The 24666-nt window shown below is 37.0% G+C and overlaps 1 protein-coding gene across 1 annotated transcript in view; it reads left to right on the forward strand.

The window, feature by feature from the left end:
* The window catches only part of FREM3 (FRAS1 related extracellular matrix 3), an 82406-nt gene that overhangs the window by 47446 nt on the left and 10294 nt on the right, over nucleotides 1-24666 (forward strand). The window contains exons 7-18 of the mRNA XM_034442957.3: nucleotides 5536-5685; nucleotides 6162-6371; nucleotides 7974-8171; nucleotides 9128-9292; nucleotides 10659-10841; nucleotides 11018-11148; nucleotides 12027-12185; nucleotides 16036-16339; nucleotides 17732-17863; nucleotides 18602-18933; nucleotides 23286-23478; nucleotides 23920-24024. Coding sequence (XP_034298848.2) covers nucleotides 5536-5685; nucleotides 6162-6371; nucleotides 7974-8171; nucleotides 9128-9292; nucleotides 10659-10841; nucleotides 11018-11148; nucleotides 12027-12185; nucleotides 16036-16339; nucleotides 17732-17863; nucleotides 18602-18933; nucleotides 23286-23478; nucleotides 23920-24024 — 2262 coding nt within the window. The remainder of the gene's footprint in view (nucleotides 1-5535; nucleotides 5686-6161; nucleotides 6372-7973; nucleotides 8172-9127; nucleotides 9293-10658; nucleotides 10842-11017; nucleotides 11149-12026; nucleotides 12186-16035; nucleotides 16340-17731; nucleotides 17864-18601; nucleotides 18934-23285; nucleotides 23479-23919; nucleotides 24025-24666) is intronic.

Below are 24666 nucleotides of genomic sequence, written 5' to 3' on the forward strand. Positions count from 1 at the left end.
AGGATGTCATTTCTTATTTCTCTATCTGTAAAATATATGACCACATCTCTGGGCAATTGTCTTTGTCTGGCCACCCAAGAATTCACTCTGTAAATTTTATCTATTTTGTGAAAAACCACATCAGGATTAATTTGTAGAATCTTGGCCAGGGCCTCAGAACAAACCTGTCTCAAATCCTGTCTTTCCTCTTCTCGAATTCCTCGAAGCCGTATGGCAAACTCCATTGCCCTGAATTGTACCATGACAATCTCATTTTCAACTCTTTGCATTTTATTGTCAACATCAGCAATTTTATAATCATTGTCTTTCATCTTAACATTAACTTCTGATTTAAGTTCTTCAACTTTAGAATCAACTTTCAGAATAAATTCTGCCAGGCCAGACGCCACTTCTGATATTTTTTTGGTCACCTTGTTTTGATTCTGTTTCACCATATCTTTAACTTCATTAATTTCTTTTCTGAGTCTGTATCTGTTGTACTGGGGGAGGCTGTGCTTTATGTGTGGGAGATCCACCTCCTGTTGCCTTCGCTTCCTGCTTCTTTGAGGCCATCCTGCCACGTAGGCTAGTTTTATTAAAAAAGGAAGTTCTTCTTCCTCTCCCACCTCCACAAAGACTTCTGAAAAAGTCCCCCAGATTTAATCAAATAAGAACCAAAGTAAAGCAAAGTCCAGTATTGAAAAGGGAGAAATTTCTCTCTTATTTCTCTTGTTGCAAGCAATGCAACTTCGTAGCAGTTTAGAAACTTTGTAACAAAGCAAGATGAGTTCAGCAATCCACACTCGCCAGCTCGTTAGCTCTAAGGCTAAGCGCCATGTTTTTACAGTTCACTTTCACTCATCCGCATTTTTTCACTCAAATTAGAAAGCCAAGAAAACTCTAATACTTGCGCTTCCGAGTTTCAGGGTTCAAGTAACAGTATGCTGCTCATTAAAGCTGGTTCCTTTTCTTTCAATTTAAGGTTTCCTGTAGCCGGCTTGTTCTGCAGAAGCAGACTTGTATGTGTCTTGATATGGACATTTGGAAGGGAAAATTTATTTGGGGTTGGGTAGATGGGATGCGGTGGCTCAACGGCTAAGACACGGAGCTTGTGGATCGAAAAGTCAGCAGTTCAGCGGCTCGAATCCCTAGTGGGGATTCGAGCCGCTCCCGTGTAACGGGATGAGCTCCCATTACTTGTCCCAGCTTTTGGCAACCTAGCAGTTCGAAAGCACGTAAAAAATGCAAGTAGAAAAATAGGGAGCACCTTTGATGGGAAGGTAACAGCGTTCTGTGTGCCTTTGGCGTTTAGTCATGCCGGCCATATGACCACGGAGACATCTTCGGACAGCGCTGGCTCTTTGGCTTTAAAACGAAGATGAGTAATGCCCCCTAGATTCGGGAACGACTAGCACATATGTGCGAGGGGAACCTTTACCTTTACCTTTAGATGGGCAGGCAACACTTCTCAAGCTTATCTGAAAAAGTTGCAAGCGCCTGTGAGTGGATCAAAATTCAGATGGGTTCCTATCACATTTCTTTAAGGGAGAAAATTTATTTATTCAGGAAAATTAATTTGGAACTTTTCTTAAACATAGGTCAGTTCTTTTCCTACTTATTTCTACTTCCAAAATTGCCAGTATGATGTTGCAGCAGACATCCCTGACAACAAATAAAGAACAGATTTTTACATATCAGTATAAGACGTTAGGGTACCATCTCCTGTGCTACTGCAGAGACTGAATCAGCAAAGACACCTTCAGTCATAGAAAAGGGTACATTGTACAGAATACATTGTACGCCTTTAATGCTTTTAGTGCATATTGCATGAATTTGTCTAATGGTCTTCAAAAAATCTATTTCAATGAAGCGGGCATCTGATAGCAAAGATATCCATTTGTTAAATTTTAAACCCTTTTGCAACTTACTACAACTTGCAATAAGAGAAATAATAGCATGTCAGCATTTATTTCAAATGTATTGCATGTTGCTATTAGTTGCAATGGGAGAGAAAGGAAGCGACAACTGCAGACTATGCCAACAGATATGCATCAGGACTAGGATATTGGAGTATTATATGGAGAGGGAAAAGTGTTGTCTTGAGTCCAACAACTAGCGTAAGGAAAATATTTCTGCCAGTGAGAAAATGGCTTGTCAACAATTCTGGTAAATTACCGCAATGGAAAGGGAAAAATCAGTGTGTCTTTTCACAGTAATAAATTGGCCAGAAGCACAAATAAGTTAACTCAGCTTCCCAAGTCAAATAATATTCTAAATTGTTGCAAAACCCTAGAGAAGAAGACATCTGAAAAGAGGTTTCATATGATTGAGAAACCTTTTCCAACCTGATGTCTTTCAAATGTGTTGAGTTTCAGTTCTATAGACTGCAGCCAGATATTAGTCATGCTGGTTGGAAGTAGTGGAAACTGAATTTAAGACAACTGAGGGAATCAAGGTGGGGATGAATGAGCCAGATGATATAGCAAAGGAACAGTTATTTAAATCCTACATCTTTTGTAAAATTTTTGAAAGACATTGCTTTGAGCACCATGTAGAACACTGGGCATTCCTTATTTAGAAGTATTGGGAGAGCTTGACTTTCTTGGACTAATTGGCTGCCATTCTATGAAGAATTGAATTCTGTTAGTGAACAGCAAGAAATAAATATGTAGAATTGTTTGAAAACTGACAACAGTACCCATGTACTGTCCTTAAAAACCTTAAAAAATAAAACCTGTCCAAAGTATAGGAGGTAGTAAAGATCACATAATCCCCCACTTGGTATTTTCCAATGAGGCTGTTGTTTTCAGGATTTCCAGCCAGAATTTTAAGTCTATAGTTTCTGATTTCTGACATATAAGAGAATAGTGAGCTGGGGTCTCGGGATTAAAGTTTCTGTTTGTTTAATCCAGAATCTATTTTGTAATCTGGTAAAAGAATCAGATTTTGATTCTGTTTAATACGATGTCAATACAACATATGTTACAAATACTGTTGTTTTGTATTGTGAAAATTGTATGTCTTTCATATTAAATAATGCATATAGAACTGATAGGAAGGTTTAGTTTTAACTAATTTTAGAAGGTAATCAGTGGTTTACTTGCTCTGTACAGTATCATGACAGCTGGTGACCTATAAGACCAGCAAACTGCTCATGTTTCCTATTAAAGAAAAAGCAGCATAATAAAGTACTCAAGACCAAAAAAATCTAGTCCTTTGATCTTCCATCTAGGGGTGAACAATATGGGTTTTGTTACTGGCCCTTGATCATACTCTAGGAAGCTGTGGATTCTATATTATTTTACTGTTATGCAGAAACATGCTGCCTGATCATGTGTAACTCAACAAAGGATCCAGTTATACGATAATGAGCTTTGAAGATGGAGATGCAAACAACTTGTGATTTTACAAGGAAGTGGAAATCTTACCATGGTTTTTTCTACAGGAATGTTTAAGTGGCAGGGCAGGTAGAACAGGTTTCAGCACTGGCACACGTGTTTCTCAATTGTGGAGGGACCACTGGGGAATAGTCAGCCTGAGCAAACACTCAGGGCCTCTTTGAGAAACCAGAAATAGCTTTTAAATGAGTAGTTTACACAGAACATTATACTGCTGTACAAAAGTGAGGAGGCTAGTATTTTTAATAATAAAAGTATTTTTATTTACTTATGAAACGGCTAATAGATAAGAAAATAAAAGGGTTTAATGCACAATTAGATGTTGAGATTATAGCCATCCCTGACTTTGGGAGGGGTGAATGAAAATCTTAAACATCAATGGTCACAGGAACCATAATTTAAGATATAATAAACAGTTAATGTTTTGCTTTGTCTTTAATTTGCAATTACGTTATCTGATTTAAATTATATGCTATTCAAAAAGTATTCCTTAGCTTCCCTTTGTGATTAAAGCTCATGAGTTAATATAGATTGTACAAACTGATTACTAATATGAGGAAATGTGGATTTATAGTTCTACCTTTGAGAAACACCTGGGTTGCTTCTAAGCTATTGCCTATATGTTTTATTAATAATTCATGAAATAGGCATTGATCAATATTTCTGCATTTTTAGAAGACATAATTACACGCTTTTGCAAAGCTGGAGATATACAGGTTCTTCCTTCCATTTTATCCCTTACAATAAAATGTAAGGGTATTATCATATATAAATTTTTATTTGGCATTGGCTTTCTTTTGTGTTGTTGTTATCAATATCCAATCTACAAAAGAGATCTTTACTATCCACAGTACACTGACCTTTTCAATTTCACAGGTTAAAGTTTTAGATGCGTTTTCACAGTTATACTACTCTAGAAAATGTTGTTAGGTTGCCATTGGCAAAATAATCTGAGAATGAATTCAAAGTCTGATTTATACCCTACATATTTACATCATTATATTTTTTGAAAATTGATCTTAATTGCAGAGAGCTATGCATATGAAAATATATATAATACAAATATCTGTTCAGATTAAGGATGATAGTTTGAAGGAGAGAGGAGAACACCATTAACAAAAAGATGACAAGGGAAAGATAGAGTAAGTCTGGGACATACAGAAAATTTGTATAAATGTCTCAGTCTGTTATCCTAACCGTAATCCTAACCTGCAAGGTAAACAAGACTGAGAAACCATAAAGGTCAGTACTATTTTTACTGACAGTCCTTGTTTAGCAACCGCAAATGGGACAGGCAGCTCTATCACAAAGCGCTATGGTTGCTAAGTGGAAAAATCATACGGCCCCGAAGGCCTTACAACATAACTTCTCATTCTGTTGTTAAGTGTGACATTATCTCACTTAACAATTTGTGGTTTTACTTCTGTGTTCAGCATAAAATCTGCTTTAGGAAGCCAGTTAGGAAGCATGAGTAGCAATAACATAACTGTGGGATGCTGCAGATATAAGGATTGGTTGCAAAGCTAGGTTTTGGTTTTTTTAGATAATAAAAAATAAAATTAGTCTATAATTAAGGACTACCTGTATTATAACAAAATCTTGCAAGTTTGAATGTGCTTCCCACACTTCCAATTTACCTTCATGTGAATTAGGGTTTGCCTGAGTCATTTTCTCACATAATTTATTGGGGATTACCTACCATTGCCTTGATAGCAATTCTTCTTCAAGGCAGTCCCTTCCACCCTTTGCCAGATAGGTCTCCCTAATTCACAAGGAAATAAGGAGGAGGGGAAATAAGGGGGAGGGGATAAAATCCAGATTTTCAGGATTATAGTAAATATAAATAAATGTAGTTAATTAAATCTACTAAGAACATGAAGGTTACATATGTTAATGCATGTTCTCCACGACTTTCTCTGATCTTGACTCAGCACGATCTAGGAAATGTTGGGGACATTAAAAATAAAACCAAAAATATTGACAGATCCCCTATTTTATGTCAGCTGACAATTGTTAACTTTTTCACATCTCCAAAATTATTTATCTTTGTTTCCTTTTTCTTAACTGCCCAGATGACTAAATACAAGAAGTCTGATCATTGATTTTTTTAAAAAAAAATGATTACCATTTTCTTTTTTATCTTTGTTTTATGTCCCAGAACCTGCTTTCTATTTTGGTGACACTGAATATTTTGTTGCGGAGAGCGCTGGTTATGTAGAAGTTCGTGTTTGGAGAACTGGAACAGACTTGTCCAAAGCAGCCACTGTCACTGTGCGCTCCAGGAAAACTGAACCAGTATCTGCAGAAGGTGAATTGTTTCATCTGTATTACTAATATATCTGCTCAATAATCAAATTATCTAATTAAATTATATGCTGTACCACTATCCTCAAAGAAAAAAAATGCATTTCAAACTTGAGAAAATTAAATTAAATTCCCTGTGCTTTGCTCATTCCAATTCCTGTATGTCAGTTAAGTTTAGAATTTTCTTGTCATAATCTCAAAGTAGAGATGAAAACAAGAAAAGCCAGTGATGGTTTTCCTGTGACAAAAAGAGCTTTAATTTGTCCAAATTGTAGTACTCAGATTTTGATTATTGTAGCCTTTTAATTGATCTCCTTTTGACATTCCAGAACAGTTCTCTAAAAGTGATGGAAAGTTTTAATTGTCCTATGTTTAGGTGTCCAAAGTACATGAAAAAAGCATTTAAAAATGTATATAAGCTGCTATCTGCATCATATGAACATTACTGCACACATAATTACATTTTGTCTCTTTTTGTAGCTGGAGTTGATTATGTTGGCATAAGCCAAAACATGGATTTTGCTCCTGGTGTAAACATGCAGACTTTTCGTGCAACTATTTTGGATGATCTAGGACAGCCGGTTCTTGAAGGCCCCGAAAAGTTTGAACTTGTTCTCCAGATGCCAGTGAATGCAGTGCTTGGAGAGCCAAGCAAAGCTACTATCATCATAAACGATACCATCACTGATTGTAAGCATTGCAGATGGTTTTCTATAAATTGACACAAAATATTTTCTGGTAAAATTAGAAGATAACATGCATAGGTGCATACAAGACAGTGCTAAAACTGAATTTGGAAAATAGAACCTGTATTTTAAATGGAAAGTATAGCTAGGAATTCTGAATTTTAAGGAAAGCATTCCTTCCTTCCTACCTAGTTACCTACCTAGCTACCAAGATAATATTAGGATACATACTATACTAGAGTTCATTATAAATATGGTGAAGCATCCTAAATTACACTTTACTTCCAGAAAAGGATGGAATGCCTAATGCAAATCTTACAGGTCTGGATTTTGGCTTTTCTTTTTTTAAAAAAATGATATTAATTAGTGGAATCATTTTATCATTATTTTCCTTCATTTTAAATAATTTTGAAGGCATTTTTAATTTTGCCTTCTAACAGCATCCTTTGAGTACAATAGAAAATGGCATTGCTAAATATCTTGAAGCTTTCATTGGCAACTATTCAAACATGAAGAAAGTAATCTTCATGCCAATTAAAGACAAAATTAGAACAAAGTATCTTACTAATAGTATGTGATACAATTGTCTCCAATCTGATGCCTTAAAAACTTGAACTTATTCCCATCATCTTTAGCAAGCAACATTAATATCAACTGATTATTTGGAGTTTGAAAGTTCAATATACCTGAAGGAAACAAGATAGAGAATGCTGCTCTAACAAAATGCACACTGAGAAATCAAATTTTAACTATAGGTAGTGCTCGACTTATGATTGCAATTAACGCCAACATTTCTGTTGCTGAGCAAGAGAGTTGTTAAGGCCATTTTATGACCTTTCTGGCCAAAGTTGTTAAGTAAATCACTTCCAGGTATTAAGTTACCAACACGATTGTTAAGTGAATCTAGCTTTCCCATTGACTTTGCTTGTCAGAAGGTTGCAAAAGACAATCACATGACCCTGGGAGTCTGCAACTCCCAGTCATAAATAAGAGTCAGTTGCCAAGTGTCTGAATTTTGATCACTTGACAATGGAATGCTGCAATGGTCGTAAGTGTGGAAAACAATCAAAAGTCACTTTTTTCAGTGCCATTCTAACCCCTAAACAATCACTAAATGAACTGTTGCAACTCAAGGACTCACCATATTTTTATGGCTTTTGTTTTAATTCTTTATACAAAACAATTCCATCAACTAATTCATAAATATAATGCAGTGGGTTTTTTTATCTGTTAATTCATTAATCATAATCTATAAATGACATAGGTAGAACCTATGCCATACCATAGGTATTTATCATACAATAAATCATACTAATTTATTGATAAGATAATCAACTATATAAAAAACAAAAGAATATAGTCTTGGCTGACAAATTAAAATAAAAGGGGTGCCTATGTACAGGGTATAGAGCAGTATATATTCAGATAAGTGAGTCACCTTTACAAGTTACCCCAATTGTTTTGATACAACAAGTTCTTAATTGAGCAGCCCTGATTATAAATTTGATAGGTCTGCTAATTATCTATACATTAGTACAGAGGTGAACTTAAGTGAGGTGGATATGACAATGGAATGTAAATAGAATAATTCATATTTCTTTTGCAGTACCCAAAGTCCAATTTAAGGAACCTCTCTACATTGTGAATGAAAAAGATGGTCAGGTAGAAGCTATGATCTCACGAAGTGGAGATGTTAATCATAAGTCTACTGTCCGCTGCTACACTCGCCAAGGCTCTGCCCAGGTTATGATGGACTATGAGGAGAGACCAAACACAGATGACTCAATAATAACATTCCTACCAGGTAAGATCTCCTTTTAAATAAAAAAGCTTCCCAGCAAGCAACTTGTTGCAATGATAAAAGATATGACCATGCTCATTATTTTAGGCACCATGTAGTCACTCCAAGCCCTATTTTAATCATTTTTCTAACGTGTGTATGTGTGTTGGGGTGTTTGCATTCAGATATACAGTACTATATTCTGTACATATACAAATTAGACATGAAAGTTAAGTGAATGTAAAGCTAGAAACATAGATTCTCATGTTACTGCATAATCCATTAATTTTGCTTCCATTATGAAGAAACTAATTAAGCCTTTATTACTCAATGGTTATAAAAACATCACTATAAAAGATTTGTGAATCTCAAGTATTTTTTAAATTCTTTGTCTGAACAGAGCAGTTTTAGCAACTGCTTGATCAAGCAGATTTTATTAAGGATTCTTTTTGCTTTCCTGTTTTTATTATTGTTGTTTAAATTTATCATTTTTATTCCTATGAAGTTTAGAGGGGAAAAATTGGAATATAAATTTTGTTATGGATATTTTGGACAAAAATTCCTTGCATTGGAGACTTGGATGCATTGGAGACCTGGATCATTAAGGGGAACTGAAGCTTGAAACAAATCAATTTTTCAAGATTGATTATTTCCAGTATTCAGTGATTACATAAGATAATATGTAATGTTAGTGCCTTAATCTCTTTAATATGGATTCTGAAGTTAAATGGTAGATTCTGCAGTTGGCAGGTCTTGGCTGAACTGGTTGGTCTTGAAAACTAAACAATTGGATTTGGCCAATATTTGGCTCAGGACCGCCAGGAAATTCCAGGGAAGATTGAGAAACCATATTGGAATATGTTAATGAAAAACTGGTTTCATAGTGTTGTAAAACAAACAAACCTAAATGGACACATCCATCAAGTCACCAAGAGTCAAAATATACTGTAACAGCTACCCTGGCTTTTTGCTTCCTAAAGGAGAGATAGAGAAACCCTGTTTTGTGATTTTGGAAGATGATGCTATCTATGAAGAGGAGGAAGAGTTCAGACTGGTGCTTGGGACTCCAAAAAGTACTTCTTCATTTGGTGCTTCCATTGGGGAGCTAAAAGAAGTGCTGGTGAAGATTAAAGATGAAGAAGACAGTAGGTTGATGAGCTATTTGCTATTCTTTCAATTAGAGGACCTTTAGATTATTACTTCAAGGGACATCAAACTGGACAGCTACTGTATTATATACGTAAGAAAATTAGGATTCATTTATATATTGCTAATCTCTGCATTCAAGGACAGGGCTTCTAAGATATAAAATAAAGCCATGAAAAAGAAGTCAAATGGTCAATAACTTTTTGTTAGATAATAGTAAAATGGCTGTTTTCCTTCAAAATTACCCTAAACCACATCCTATAATAAAATAAATAGTTTAAAATAAAATACCCTTTGTTTTATTATCTTTTTCTGGATGAGCATTACATTTTAATGTGTATCAGATAAAGCATTAAATTGGAGTTTTTCAGAAATTAAATATAATTAAAATATATTAAAAGTACTTAAAATATTAATCACATGTAATCAATAATTTCTCCCTTTTGTCACCTTAAAAATTACAATGCAGTGACATGTTTTGAGCAATTTCTGAAGGTAAGATATTATGAAATATGGGGTACAAGTTGTACACCTGTGTTTCAAAATGTAGAAATGTTTAGCCCCTCCTCCCCCACTGAATAAAATAAAGTAGTAAATGAAAAGACTGGAAGTAGTAAATGAAAAGACTGAAACTATAGCTGAATATAAATTGGTCATGTTTACAAATACTGTATGCCTGCTAGGAGGTTTTGTATTGCTTCCATCAAAAAAGTTTACCAACTTTCAATTGTTTAATAGCTTATTATGAAATCCTTCTTAATACTTACTTAAAATCTATTTTCTTTTCATGTGTACCCTCTGATACAGACTTTCCCTATGTAATTACAGAAAACAAACTGCTCAATGTTATAAATAATTTCTTCTAACATTACCTCTGATGTACCACTGGACAGTCTAAGAAAGAAGCTCTTATAGTGCTTCAGAAAGTAACTATTCATAATCTAGCTATACCATTCAGGGATTTAATTCACACCAGCACAGAGTGATGGGAATCAGTTTTGATTTATATTCATCCAACTCTAGTATTGCATATGGTGACAAAATAGAATGTATTGAAATAAAATTAAACCCTGAGTGGAAACAATGGACTTTTCTAGGTGTTTTATAAAGTTTAATCTTAGAAAATTCTGTATCTTCCTTTTATGATTTAAACTGATCAATTGATTTTCATAATGACATTTTTCTTGCCTTGTCATTAATTAAATTTAACACAAATCACATTGCTAAATAATAAATTGAGTGGATTAAGCAAAATGTTATTTTCTTGGTTAGGACTTCTTTTCTGTCTCAGACTATTCTTAAAAGCTGTACTGAAGTTTAGCCTTGATTGAAAGGAGAAGTTGACATTTTCTAGTTGTCTTGCAGAACCAATGATTACATTCTCTGAGGTGAAATACAACATTCAAGAACCACAGGAGCCTGGAGAAATTGCAGTTTTAAAGATCCCAATCTTGCGACTTGGAGATACTTCCAAAGTTTCTATTGTAAGAATACATACTAAAGATGGTTCAGCTACTTCTGGAGAAGATTATAATCCAATGTCTGAGGGTAAGAATCTGATCCTAAATTGAACATTGCAGCAAATGTTAATGCATAAGATTTTTTTTTGTAAATCTGAAATTATATATGTTATTAATGTTATAAAACATGAGCGCAAAAATCTGATGAACATTCATATTTCACAGATATGACCCAAATTGCTCATTTATTATTTTTCATTTTAGATATTGAATTTAAAGAAGGAGAAACAGAGCACTTTGTGGAGGTTGAAGTTTTGTATGATGGAGTGAGAGAAATGCGTGAAGCATTTACAGTGCATTTGAAACCTGATGAGAATATGGTGGCTGAGACACAGGTAAATACCCAAGTGGTTTCCCCTCTATTTTGCATTCAGTTGAGGATGATTCAGAAATGTCAAAAGCATTAACAACCTGAGCTTTTCAGAATTCATAGAAGTCTGCTGTTGGAGACCAAACTGGAAGCAAAGCCTTTGCTCAGACCTGCTTCTATTCTTTGGAAAGTTTAGAAGCATTAAATACAACCATGCATTCAGCATTAAGAAAGATTTAATGCTTTGGCTTGATTTAAAATCTCTACCCTTAGACTGACCATTAGGCTGACAAAATAAGTGTTGGTGCCATCCAATAATATCCAATTGCCTCTCAGTGAAAAATAGTTCTAGCATGCTTGAATTCTAGATCTGAATCTAGCAAATATGGATTGATCCCTCTGAACATGTATCAAGATGAATTAGCCATAGGTGTTTCTTTTATCAAATAAGATGGAAAGCAGTTTCCTTTTTGATATGTTTTTAGAGGCATGGAATGGTTCTATTGATTCTCTTTGACCAGTGAATAATTTTTTCCTCTAACAAAAATAAACCTTTAGATTCATCCTTCAGAATGAATAATAGTGGCATAAGACAAGTCTTAAGACCCTACATCATAAATCAGGTTTAAGATATCGTGAAAAGGAATAAATTGATAATTGTTTCATATATTTTAGTTCTTGGTTATTATGTTTTATTATGAGAAAGTCTTCTTGATAGTTTGTACTTCAGTGTCAAAATTAATCGATTTTGAATGGTATGCTCCTTGAATTTATATCTTCATATTCTTCATTCTGTTATTTCTGGATAGATTAATTTTAACATTTAATATATTATGTATAATGTAGCTGGTTACAGAAGCTTTACATTTAGAGATAGAAACTGTTTATGTTTTTTCCATTCAGATGAATAAAGCCATTATATACATTGAAGAAATGGATAGCATGGCAGATGTGACTTTCCCAGCTGTGCCACAAATTGTATCACTTCTGTTGTATGATGACACTGCCAAAAGCAAAATAAATCCCCACCCTCCCAATGGATATCCTATTGTGTGTGTAACGGTACGATCCATCTTTTTTCAAGTTATAATGTCTTAATTTTTCTACTTCTAGATGGAAAAAATATCTGGGATTAATCTTTTAAGCTTCTGGAAGGTTCCATTTTATCAGTTCATACTGTCATTTACTTGATTATCAGTATCTATTTAAAGACATAGAAAGTTTAATGTGGAGGACATTAGTTATAGTTTTTGTTTCACGTCCTCTCAAAATTTTGCTTATGGAAAAAAATAATGTTAATACCAATTTCACAGAAAAGAGACTGATATGAAGGAATAAGAAGGTCTGCTTAATATTTACATTTGCATTCTCCATAGAATTAAAACTTCATCTAAATCTTCTTGCAACTTCCTAGATAATCTACTGATACTTCATTTCTTACTTTCCCTGATTTTCTAATAGATATGATATCAATATCTTTTTTTCATTCAAGCTTTAATAAACTGAAGTCTTTCCATAGCATTTGGCTTTTACATTTAAATGCCAGAGTCAGTAATACTTAATTCTCAACTAGGATGAACAGATTTATGAAGTGATAACAAGAATAAGGAATTTGCTAAATACTCTAGTGCAGGGGTGTCAAACTCTATTTCATTGAGGGCCGTATCATGGTTGTGTTTGACCTTGGCCAGGGTGTGTGTGGGTGGCCAGGGGTGTGACTATGGTGGGCATGGCCATGGGACTCGTGTTGGGGGGGCATCTATTGTGTCAAGTGCTAAGGCAGGACTTCCCTGAGATCCTCCCTCACTCTCATAATCTCCTCCCTTCCTTCCTTCCTTCCTTCCTTCCTTCCTTCCTTCCTTCCTTCCTTCCTTCCTTCCTTCCCTTCTTTTTCCTTCCCTCTTCATTCTAATTTCTTCTTCCTTCCCCTCTTTCCTTACTTTTCCTTCCTTGCTCTCTTCTCATCTTTTCTTCTTTTTCTTTGTCTTTCCTCTTTCCCTTTCTCCTTTCCTGTCCCTTCTTGCATGCTCATATATTTTGCTTTGATAGTCCTGTCAGCCAAAACTTTTCCTTCCACACTGGATCCTGCATTCAGCAAGTCAAACAGCAATCCATTTTTTGTCATGATATCAATAGAAGGGAGAGTCATTTATGGCACTTTATGGGCACTTGGCCTTTTTAGGAGGTTTGTTTTTGCTTTGAGAAGTTTGGATGGATTTTGAGAAGATCTACATTGCACTGAATTTCAAGAGCAAAGTAAAGTTGAATTGGCAGTGGAGGACGGGCAAAGAGGTGAACTGACAGCCTTCCAATGACACAGAGCCTAGAGGGATTTTGGTGGACTTTGAGGCATTTTCATTGGTATCAGGGAGTGGATCCCTGATCATGTGATCTGTTGAAGGCTGGAATAGCATTGCTCTGGAACATCAGATTGCCATGAACCACAAGCCAGTGGTGGGTTGCCCCCGGTTCGGACCAGTTCTGTAGAATTGGTAGTAAAACAAGCAGGAGGCTCCACCCACCGACCCCGACGTCATCAGAATGCTTCTGTGCATGCGCAGAAGAGCACGCACGCGAGCGAAGCTAGCACATGCGCGCGGCCCCACTGAGAACCGGTAGTAAAGGTAAGTAGAACCCACTCCTGCCACAAGCCTTGTAGATTTTCTTTCTAAATGGGTTTTTCTCCAGATTTTGGGATAGAATTAGTGATGTGGCCACTTGGTATTTATTATTGGCTGTTACATAATGCCATTTTTTGTTTACAGTATTTGGTCTGGTTTTTTAAGTACTATATTGTACTGTCTTACTTGAAGGTACCCCAAGGTCAATGTTGAGTTAGGGGAGCAACCTTATCAATGGAAATTATAAATACAGAGTCACAAATTCTATCTACTTTCTCCTCATCCTTCCTAGCCTTCCTTTCTTATAGCTCCTAGCTCTCCCTTTCATAAGGCAGCTTTTCTCCCTCACTTCAACCTGCAAGGTTGTGCTAAAAAACCTTTAAAAAGCCTCAGGACAGTAAAGGAGTTTAACTAAGGGCCATTTCCTCCACACACAGGGTGTTTTGTGCAACTTCCTTTCTAATAGCCATTTTTCTTCCCAGGGGCACACTACGCAGCAAAATTCAAAGAAGTGTGATTTTCAAAGGACACCTGCATTTTAATTGGCTCAAAAATGCTCACAGATAAGAACTCAGTGCATTCCCCCGTCCCCTCCCCCAGCTCACCTAAACCTCTTCTGCTCTGCTTTCATCAGCCGTAGAGGAGGGTGGGTTTGGTGGCAACCCTCTCCATTGCAGTTTGGACTCTTCCAAGAACCCTTAAATGGGGGGAAGGACATGTTGGCTGCCTCCCCTTGGTGTGCGACTTCTCCAGAAATTCCCCCTCCTTGCCCCCTTTCCTCGGCCCCTCTTGGCCCAGAGCAGCCATTTAGCTTGGCACAGAAAGCTGGGGGCTACTGGCAAGGTCGGATGCATCTAGTATTTTTAATGATGCGCAGCTGCGGCGCTGGAGGATGAGGACGGCCTCCTGCAGCACTCTGCCAGCCAAAATGGGGCATGGAGGAGGCTACTTCCTGCCCCCTCCCACCCCAACAGCCCCAGCAATGGGAAGGGCAGGAAGAAGTCTCGCTGGAGGATGAGTTTTGAGGGAGGGGGCAGAGCACGCAAGGGCTGCAGCATGGCGGTGATTGGCTGGGCTGTCTCAACACAACCCCACAATCTGTCTTTGTCCGTTGCCACCGCAACTGGGATTGAGCAGGCAGCTGCGCATCTGGCAGGCTGTGTGGCTGCCCAGGCATCTGGCAGGCCTGATCACATGCCTTCACATGCTGCTTGGACCATCAGCCCAGTGGTCATGGGGTTTGGACCCACCTGTGCTGCGCAGGCTGCAGACTCCCAGCTGCCTCTTGGGCATGGGAGCTCCCTGCCTTTCCCGTTTGCCGGGGCCTTTGCAAGTGGGGCGGCAGGCATAAGACTCATCTTGCATGTGCAGCGCAGTTAGAAGATTAAGTTGGATGGCTCCACTCCTGCCCTGCCACCTGCCTCCCTTTGCATCGTGGCAGCAGCACTGGCAGCAGGTGAAGGTAGATGCATGGGGTGGAGGCACGCAATCCAGCTAGCCAGATGCGCCAGATGACTGCCCAGCTGTGGGTGGCCACGGGCAAGCAAAGACACTGCGAGACAGAGCATGCAATTGGGTTGGCAGCCGCCCAGCACTTTCTACGGGCCAGATAGCATGCCTCCTCCCCTGTGCCTCTGCCTGCTGCTTAGGGCCAGCCTGGCGGTCATAGCATGCCAAACACACCTGTGCTGCACATGCTGCAGAGTCTCGGCTGGCGGGCTGCTGCTGGACACCGTTGGCTCCCGCATACTCACAGTCTCCTGTGCGCTCTTCGGGGGACGTCCGGCAGGGATGGCCAGTCCCTTACTGTTTCCAGAGCAGCCTTGTGGGCCAAATCTCATTCCTACCCTCAAACAAAGCTGGTGCATGTGAGCAAGCAGCGAACCTGGGCCATGGACAGTTGTTTCCTGCATCCAGCCTTAGATCCGACCCACAGGGCTGCCCTACCATCTCGGCCCTGCCCCCTGTACTCACACCCCACAGCGGCCTCGCGGATCTAAGCCTGGCTGCTTTCCAGCCTGGATGGTTGCCAGCAGGTAAAAATGCACCCGGTTGGCCTGGGCCAGGCCAAGGCACCGCCGGCCAGTCCTTCCCTGCTTCCAGGGCAGCTCCACAGGCCGGATCTAACCACCTCATGGGCCAGATCCGGCCTGCAGGCCTTGAGTTTGACACCCCTGCACTAGTGAGACCAAAAGAGAGGAAAATCTTATTATGTCATCTTAATTAAGCATTTTCATGGCAAAGATTTAAACATAACTAAATGGATATATTGTATGCATCTTGTCATTTAGGCATGCAACCCCAAATACTCAGATTATGACAAGACTGGATCTATTTGTGCTGCTGAAAACATCAATGACACAGTGACCTTGTATCGTTGGCTTGTCAGTGCCCCAAGCGGCATGGATGGTGTGACCAGCCCGATGCGTGAAGTGGATGCCAATACTTTCTTCACTAACACCAAGTCAATTGCTTTAGACTCCATCTATTTCCAAGCTGGCTCCAGGGTTCAGTGTGCAGCACGTGCTGTCAAGGCCAATGGAGATGTGGGCTTAGAACTGTTGAGTCCCATCCATGTAATAAATAGACAAAAAGGTAAGTTTAATAAACCATTAAGTGATTCTGAACACTTTTATTCAGATAGAACATTCTTTCCGAGAAATGTTTGTTTTAGTAATGAAAAAGATGGAACAATTAGAAGAGCAATTATTAACTTAATAGCAAAGGGAGTTAGATATGACATTTGCACTTCAATACATTTATTGTAGTAAGTATAATTTTTTTTAAAAAAATAATAATTTGTAATTAATACCTTTAAGAACCTGTGTAACTTAGTCAAGTGAAAAATAGAGATAGTAGCTTTATGACTAGGGTTGTTCCTCTGTATTTATGTCATTTGAAAACAAGCTTATAACATTTTTGTTTCCATACATGTAAAGAAAACATAAAGTTGGCTTGCATAGTATCCAAAGGATCTGTGTTGCTTTAAGTCTGCATGTAATCTGATACTTCCTACAATTTGCCTGTGAGGAAAACAATTGTGAAAGGATTTCTAAATCTGTCATTTACATGTATTTGTGATATGTGTGTTGTAGATGTGAGCTGCCTGCTATTAGGGATATGTATCATGCCTTAAATTGGAAAATTGAGGATCAAACTATACATTTCTTAAATTTTAGAGAACATTATTTCTGTCTGATTTTATATAATATATATATATACACTGTATAATACAGTATATACTATATATACTATAGTATTATATAATACTATATAATACAGTATATACTATATATACTATATGTACACACACATAATACGCGCGCACACACATATGTGCGAACACATACACACACACACACACACACACAACACAAGAGCTTCAGTGATTATGTTAGTAACTTCATTAGTAATTTCACTTGGAGAAAACATTTAGACTTACTGAATTTCATATCAGGCATTTATCAGCATTTACTATTAAATAAAATTATATTAAGATAATACAGGTAGTCCTTGACTTACAACATTTCATTTAGTGACTGTTAGAAGTTACAGTGTCACTGAAAAAAGTGACTTATGACCATTTTTCACATTTAAAGCATTCCATGGTCATGTGATCAAAATTTGAGTACTGGCAACTGGCTCATATTTATGGCAATTGCAGTGTCTCAGGTTCATGTGATCAGCTTTTGTGACCTTCTGATGAGCAAAGTCAATTGGGAAGCCAGATTCACTTTACAACCGTATTACTGACTTAACAACTGCAATGATTCACTTAACAACTGTGGCGAGAAAGGTTGTAAAATGAGGCAAAATTCACTTAACAACTGCTTGCTTATCTGGAAATTTTGGGCTCAATTGTGGTCATAAGACAAAAACTTCCTGTACTTATTTTTCATAATTGTGTGAGTTACCCAGAGTCACATTAATGAGAGGTGTGGCTTGATTTAAATTGATTAATCAATAAATGGTGCTGTTTTCCCATAGGTCTGTGCCAACCACGTATTCTGGGTACAATTGGAGCAGAGCCTTTCTCAGCCAAAATTCATTACATAGGTCCTGATGATCCTGACTATCCAAACCTGATCAAGTTTTCGGTTACCATGCCTCATATAGATGGTAAGTACCAGACATATGTGCCACTAAAACCAGAACAACTGAAATGGTGCTGCACAATTGTCATCAGATTTTTGAAACAATGATTCAAAGACAATTTTTAATACTTATCCTCATCCTTGTTCATGCTTAACGTGCTTAACAAAGAAAGAATGTTATATTTATTCTTAAATATAAGAAACAGAAAATCTATTAGATTTAGTGGTGAAATGGAGAAAACTTGGAATAAGCAGAGTGGTTTTGGGAGTTGGACCATGAACTCCTAGAATCAATTCATGGACTTAAAAATTCTTTATTTTTTATTCTAGATAATGTTTCACCAAATGCTTAGATTTGAGGATTCAAATCTAATATGCATATATCTGCATATACACACAAACACAGACTTGTATATGAATGTTTAAATTAAAAAAACAACAATATGAAGTTTCACAACCATACATTGGAATAATGCAGTAAAAATGTCAATAAAGGTTATCTTATCTTATATGGGAAATAACTATTACTTCAGTGTACTTTAGTTCCATAAAACATTATATTTCACCTACAAAAGATTAAGATGTCCTTTGGCAACTAACTACAAACGTTTTTGTTAACCCTGCTTTGAAATTTGAATTACTGTTGTAAAACTTATCTGAATCTTACATATGCTCTGAATGTAACATTGTTAATGTAATGTAATCACCCAGCTATTTTTATTATTAGTGCATAAAATATCTAATAGGCAATTTCTGATTTCAGGAATGTTGCCAGTAATCTCAACCAGACCTTTGTCCAATTTTGAGTTGACACTGAGCCCGGATGGCACTCGTGTAGGCAATCACAAATGCTCCAATCTCTTGGATTATAATGAAATTGAAACAAAACATGGCTTCATCACAGATGATATCAAGAATCCAGAAGTGATTGGAGAAACTTCACCCTACCAATACAGCAGTAGCATACGATCAGCTAAAACTTTACGTTTCTACCGTAATCTCAATCTGGAGGCCTGCCTGTGGGAATTTATCAGTTATTATGATATGTCAGAACTGGTAACTGACTGCAGCGGCTCCATTGGGACAGATGGTCAGGTAGGCTCCATTGAAGAAAAGCAAAACTTTATTAATGCAAGGATTTTGCTTAATTGCATACACTACAAGTCATAGTATGAAAACCCAGAACAGATTATTCCTTCATTTAAACCAATAATATACAGAATCAAAATATACAGTGTTACCTCAGTACTCCACTGCTTCAAAAGTCGTTGAATTTGGTACTCAATGCCAATATTTTGACATGAAAATATTGTCCTAGTACTCATCTTTTGTTTGGTACTTGATTTGCTGCAATAGGAAGAGGAGGCACCTGTGGAGAACAGATAGGAAGTCAGCCATGCCAAGAATGTCACTGCAAAAGGAAGTGGGGACAGCGTCACTTCCAGAGGAAGTGGAGGCCGTTCTTTCCAGAGAGGAAGTTGGCCATGCTGGGAAGGCTGCTGTCATAAGAAAAGGGGCAAACAGAAAGTTCTTCCAAGCCAAAACAAAGGGTCATGTGATAAATCACATGGTTTGTTTGGTACTCGTCATTTTTAATATTTGTTTTATCTCCCAGAACCAATTAACAAGTAATAAGGTTCCATTGTGTATTCTGATTCAATCTGTCTACAGCAAAGAGCCTTGATAGTACAGTGGTCTATGCACCCTGTTATTAACACAGCTGCCTGCAATTTCTGCTGGTTCGAATCTCTCCAAGGCTCAAGGTTGACTCAGCCTTCCATCCTTTCTAAGGTAGGTGAAATGAGGACCCAGTTTGTGGGGGCAATAAGCTGACTTTGTATAAAATATACAAAAGAATGAAGGCTATTGCTTAACGCACTGTAAGCCGCCTTGAGTCTCCGGAGAAGGGCGGCATATAAATCAAATTTTTTTTAAAAAAAGCTTTCATAGCACCCTTTTCCTAACCCCTTTTGAGGAAATTCCTATCCATTAGGAGTATTGCTGCTATTCAGGAAAGGAGATTTGGGGCAGATGGACCAATAATGTAGTTGAACACAAAAAATTATTACAGTTTGTTGAAGACCCCCTTATTTTCTGATTCACATATAAACAAAGTAATAAAGTTAGTTTATCCAACACAATGGCAGAATCTATGCATTGTGTAAAACAAAGCCAAGGAACAGTTTTGTGCCTAATGCCCATAACAGTTCAGTTCAATTAGAAAATAAACCTAGATGGCATAACAAAGGCTTTGCTGATAGCACATTAAAAAGGATGCTCTTACAAGCAAATTAGTTATTTGGAGTTTCAAACCAATTGCCACTTTTTAAGTGATATAATGAATATTGAATGAATACATAATGTATAATCAAAACAGAGTGAATATAGAAAGGAGAAATGTGTCTATGTAGCTAGGATTGGAGGAAAAATTGGCAGACAGCTTAATGTCTAACAAGAGTATAACAGTATGAAAATAAAATGATGGAGACCAGACCTCCTAGACACCATTAATTTAAAAACCATAGAAATTCCATACATAGACAAAGAAAAAACTACTGTCATCCACATGATTCTTTTATGTATTAACTCTCAAAGACTGGACATACTCAGTGTGAGCATAAGTCAAATGATTGCATGAGTTTACTGACAAAGATAATACAGGCACTAATTCATGAATTAGGGCAACTTAAAGGCAGCCAAATAAGATCTTATATATTTCAGAGTGTGCCTGATGAGGCAATAATGTACTAATATGCACCAAATGGAGACACCATATAAAGGAGAAAAAAAATCTGTTTTAGTTAATTCATGGTGGCAGAACTCATTTGAGCTTAAAACCTGATAATATCAATTTATTACTGATGGGTGACATCCAACTTAGTGAGAGGAAATAACATTGCCTCTTGCTTTAAAATAGAGCAGTGTTTTTCCAAATGTCTGGGTAGAGTTAATTGAAGGAAGGGCAAAATTCAGTGGTGATAAAAAGTAGAGGGCTACGTTCACAGTACAATTAATTTTATTAAAAAATCCAAAACATGGTGCTATAATTTAATACATAATGTTAAATGTTTAGTGTGAAACTAAAAAGGAGGCATCCACAATCCCTGACTGTGCCAGGGATTTTTTTCCAATTATCACATCCTTTTCAAGGACCTGAAACGGGCATTTTTTTTCAGGCATTTTTTATTACTATTAAAGATATTGTCCCAGGATGTAAACTGTTCTAAGTAAAGCTGCCTTTTGCAGAAGGCAGGGAGCAGTGACTAAGACTATGCTTCAGAAAATGGATAGGACTAGGACAAAGAACTAACACTAATTTGCTGTACTTTCATTTACTTTTAAATTCATTTAATTAAACCCTATTCTGCCTTAATTTTAAAACCATAAATTCATGGTTTGGGACAAATCAAATAGTTTCAATTAGCCCTAATTCAACTGTTATGGGAAACAGTGCCTTCATTAAGGATAGATGCTAGCTAGCATAGACATTTCTGCCAGCCCAGATATTCTATTCAATTCAAACAGAAAAGAACCAGCCATCCCCTTCATAGTTAGGATTGATATTTGAGATGAATTACCTGAAAATCCATTCAGTACTTCACATGTATATTTTAGATCTTGACATTGGCCATATAAAAATATATTTAAAATGTGTCTCTTCCAGTTGTCTTAAAGACAGTATATGTATATTTTAAGGCAGCTAGGATTCTTGAAACCTGGCAGAGATGATGATGATGACGATGATGATGATGATAGCAATAGCACTTAGACGTATATACCGCTTCACAGTGCTTTACAGTCCTCTCTAAGAGGTTTAGAGAGTCAGCATATTGCCCCCAACAATTTGTCTCCTCATTTTACTGACTTAAGAAGGATGAATAGTTGAGTCAACCTTGAGATGCTGAGAATAGAACTGCTAATCTGCTGGCAGCCGGCAGTCAGCAGAAGTAACCTGCAGTACTGCATTCTAACCACTGCGCCACCATGGCTCATGATGATGATGTCTATCCAGGTGCATGTGGAAAGGAAGTAAACTGGTATCTCATTAGTTAATGAGAGATCCTGTTTGTAGTTCTGACCTGAATTATAAAGCAACATAGAGCTATAGTCCTAGCTAGGGTAGAAAAAGAAAGAATGATGGTAAAGAGAGCCAGATTGGAGTTTAGCTAAATGAAAGCCAAAGGGAGCATGTCAAAGACAGAAGGTAGGAAGCTGACATCTTCATATAATTTAAACCTGTAAAAATGAGATAGTGTTTATATGTATACATGTAGCTGTAAACACTCATATATTGCATATCAGGCTTCCCAGAGAGGCCACAAAGACATTAAAGTTAGGAACATGTACGTACATGCCTTCCACCTGTTATATGTAGCAAATGCTACAAGACATGAGTAGCAGATAAATATATACTTTGTGGTGAAATTTCTTATTAATTGCTAATATAGAAACTGACTTACTTACTTGACATGAAGTAAAATTTCAACCATACAGAATTAGTCATAGATCTTATTTATGGGAAAACTGGAAGCCACATTAGATGGGATGGGACTACATCAGAAAAGTAAATGGAACTATTTTGTAACATACACATTCAATTATGTACTATATGTTTAAATTATAGCCCTGTAGTTTAAACAGGCAGGGAGAAAGCATGTTTGCATGCAAATAAAAGGGAGAATTTGACTTGCGTGTCGTCTCCTAATCAAAGTTATAGTATTATAAGCTATTACTGATGGGTGGTTACATTCAGTTTTGTTTTGGGTTTTAAAAATATTCTCAACTGCTTGAAATCCTGAAGATTATTTTGAGTATTAGGTGCCAGTTATTCTTTTTATCTGGAGTTTTATTTACTTCTTAGATTACAGGCTTAGATTAGTTCACTTCTTATTCTTCATCTGATTTGCTATCAGTTTTAAAATCAGGAGAGGAAATTGGTGATGATGATGCTTATCTTTAATCATCAAAAGCTATACTTTTGAATATGAACAAGTTCACTTTTGAAAAGTTGGGCTGCAATGCACCGGAGGTAAGAGATGAATGTGAGATTTTTAGTATCAACTTAATCCCATAATAGGACCTTGATTGTAATCTTAGATTGCCACACACTCTGGGATGACTGTCAAGTTGATTTTAGAGTAGGTTTTGTTCTTTGCCAGGGTTGCATTTCAGAAGCCAGGAAGAGGGCTGCCTGCTTAGGTTTTGGCCTACATTTCATTCTCTCGCACTTTACCATAAGCTGTAAATTCATTTTTAAAGCATCAAGATTTCTAAATGCAACAAGAAATGTTTGTTCTGGAGCCAACACATATCAGAAAATAAATAAACAAGGGACCGAAAGGAAGTTATGATGATGCGATTTTATACTGTGTTCAGAAGAGCTGTGATTTTAACTCCTGAAGATCCAGTATGAACATAGGGTGATCTAATGCTGTGCTATTTTCCAGGTGTTGAATCTGGTTCAATCGTATGTCACTCTTCGAGTGCCCCTCTATGTATCTTATGTCTTCCATTCACCTGCAGCAGTTGGGGGCTGGCAACATTTTGACCTGCAATCTGAGTTGAGGCTCACTTTTGTGTATGATACTGCCATTCTATGGAAAGATGGCATTGGAAGTCCACCAGAAGCAGAACTGCAAGGTAAATTATAAATATTTCCTTTTTTTTCTTTCTTTCCCAGAACCTTTTTAACCTTAAGAGATTAGTCTGGAAAACTGGCTACTACAGGATATGAAAACTCCGCCTCTTAGACACAAATTAGCCATTTGTGGCTATGGAACTTCACAAGAAAAAAATAGCTGGTTTTTAGGCTAGATTGCGGTAAGCAACTTTATCCAGCCATTTGCAGAGTGATGGTTGCTTCAAAGCCAAGTTATCTTTTAAAACGAAATTTGAATTATTTATGTTATTCTATTTTCATGTTTATTGCTTTATTTTATCATAGCAATGAATTCGGGTCCTTACTCCACATAATGCTGACTAAGATTTGTGGTACTTGCAATCCAACACATTTGAATGATACCAAACAACTAGTCCTTGTATGAACATTTCTAAAATAATATAATGGCTGCTTACATCTAGGGTCTCTTTACCCAACCAGTATGCAAATCAATGATGAAGGGCGATTGGTGGTCCATTTCAGGACTGAAATTCGATTCAGGGGACAGTTCATAATATCCCATCCAGGTAAGGCCAGGATTTTGTATGTTTTCTGAGTATCTTTTCTGAACTAAAAATCGCTTTGTGGGTCTATGACAACAGACTTTGGGATTTAATGTGAATCTCATAAACAGTAAGAACAGAACAGAACAGAACAGAACAGAACAGAACAATAGAATAGAATAGAATTCTTTATTGGCCAAGTGTGATTGGACACACAAGGAATTTGTCTTGGTGCATATGCTCTCAGTGTACATAAAAGAAAAGATACGTTCATCGAAAATCAAGAAGAATTTAGGAGAAATCCTTCCATACTTCCACCTCTCACAATACTAGACAACACAGTATCAAGAGTAGAGACCTTCAAATTTCTTGGTTCTACCATATCGCAAGATCTAAAATGGACAGCTAACATCAAAAACGTCATCAAAAAAGCACAACAAAGAATGTTCTTTCTGTGACAACTCAGAACACTAAACTGCCCAAGGAACTTATGGTTTGAACTGGGTTTTATCATCTATTCATGAAAAGCTTTGGATTTCCTAATGAGAAGAGAGGGGCACATTTTTGTCAATTTCCTTCTGTCTTCAAAACACACAGCAAGGAATTCCTGATTCTACACTACCCACTTGTCCATCTCCCTCTATCCTGATTCTTTGGTTTCCTAGA

This window comes from Pantherophis guttatus, chromosome 8 (assembly GCF_059756535.1).
Source record: "Pantherophis guttatus breed Tessera chromosome 8, ASM5975653v1, whole genome shotgun sequence".
NCBI classification, from domain to species: domain Eukaryota; kingdom Metazoa; phylum Chordata; class Lepidosauria; order Squamata; family Colubridae; genus Pantherophis; species Pantherophis guttatus.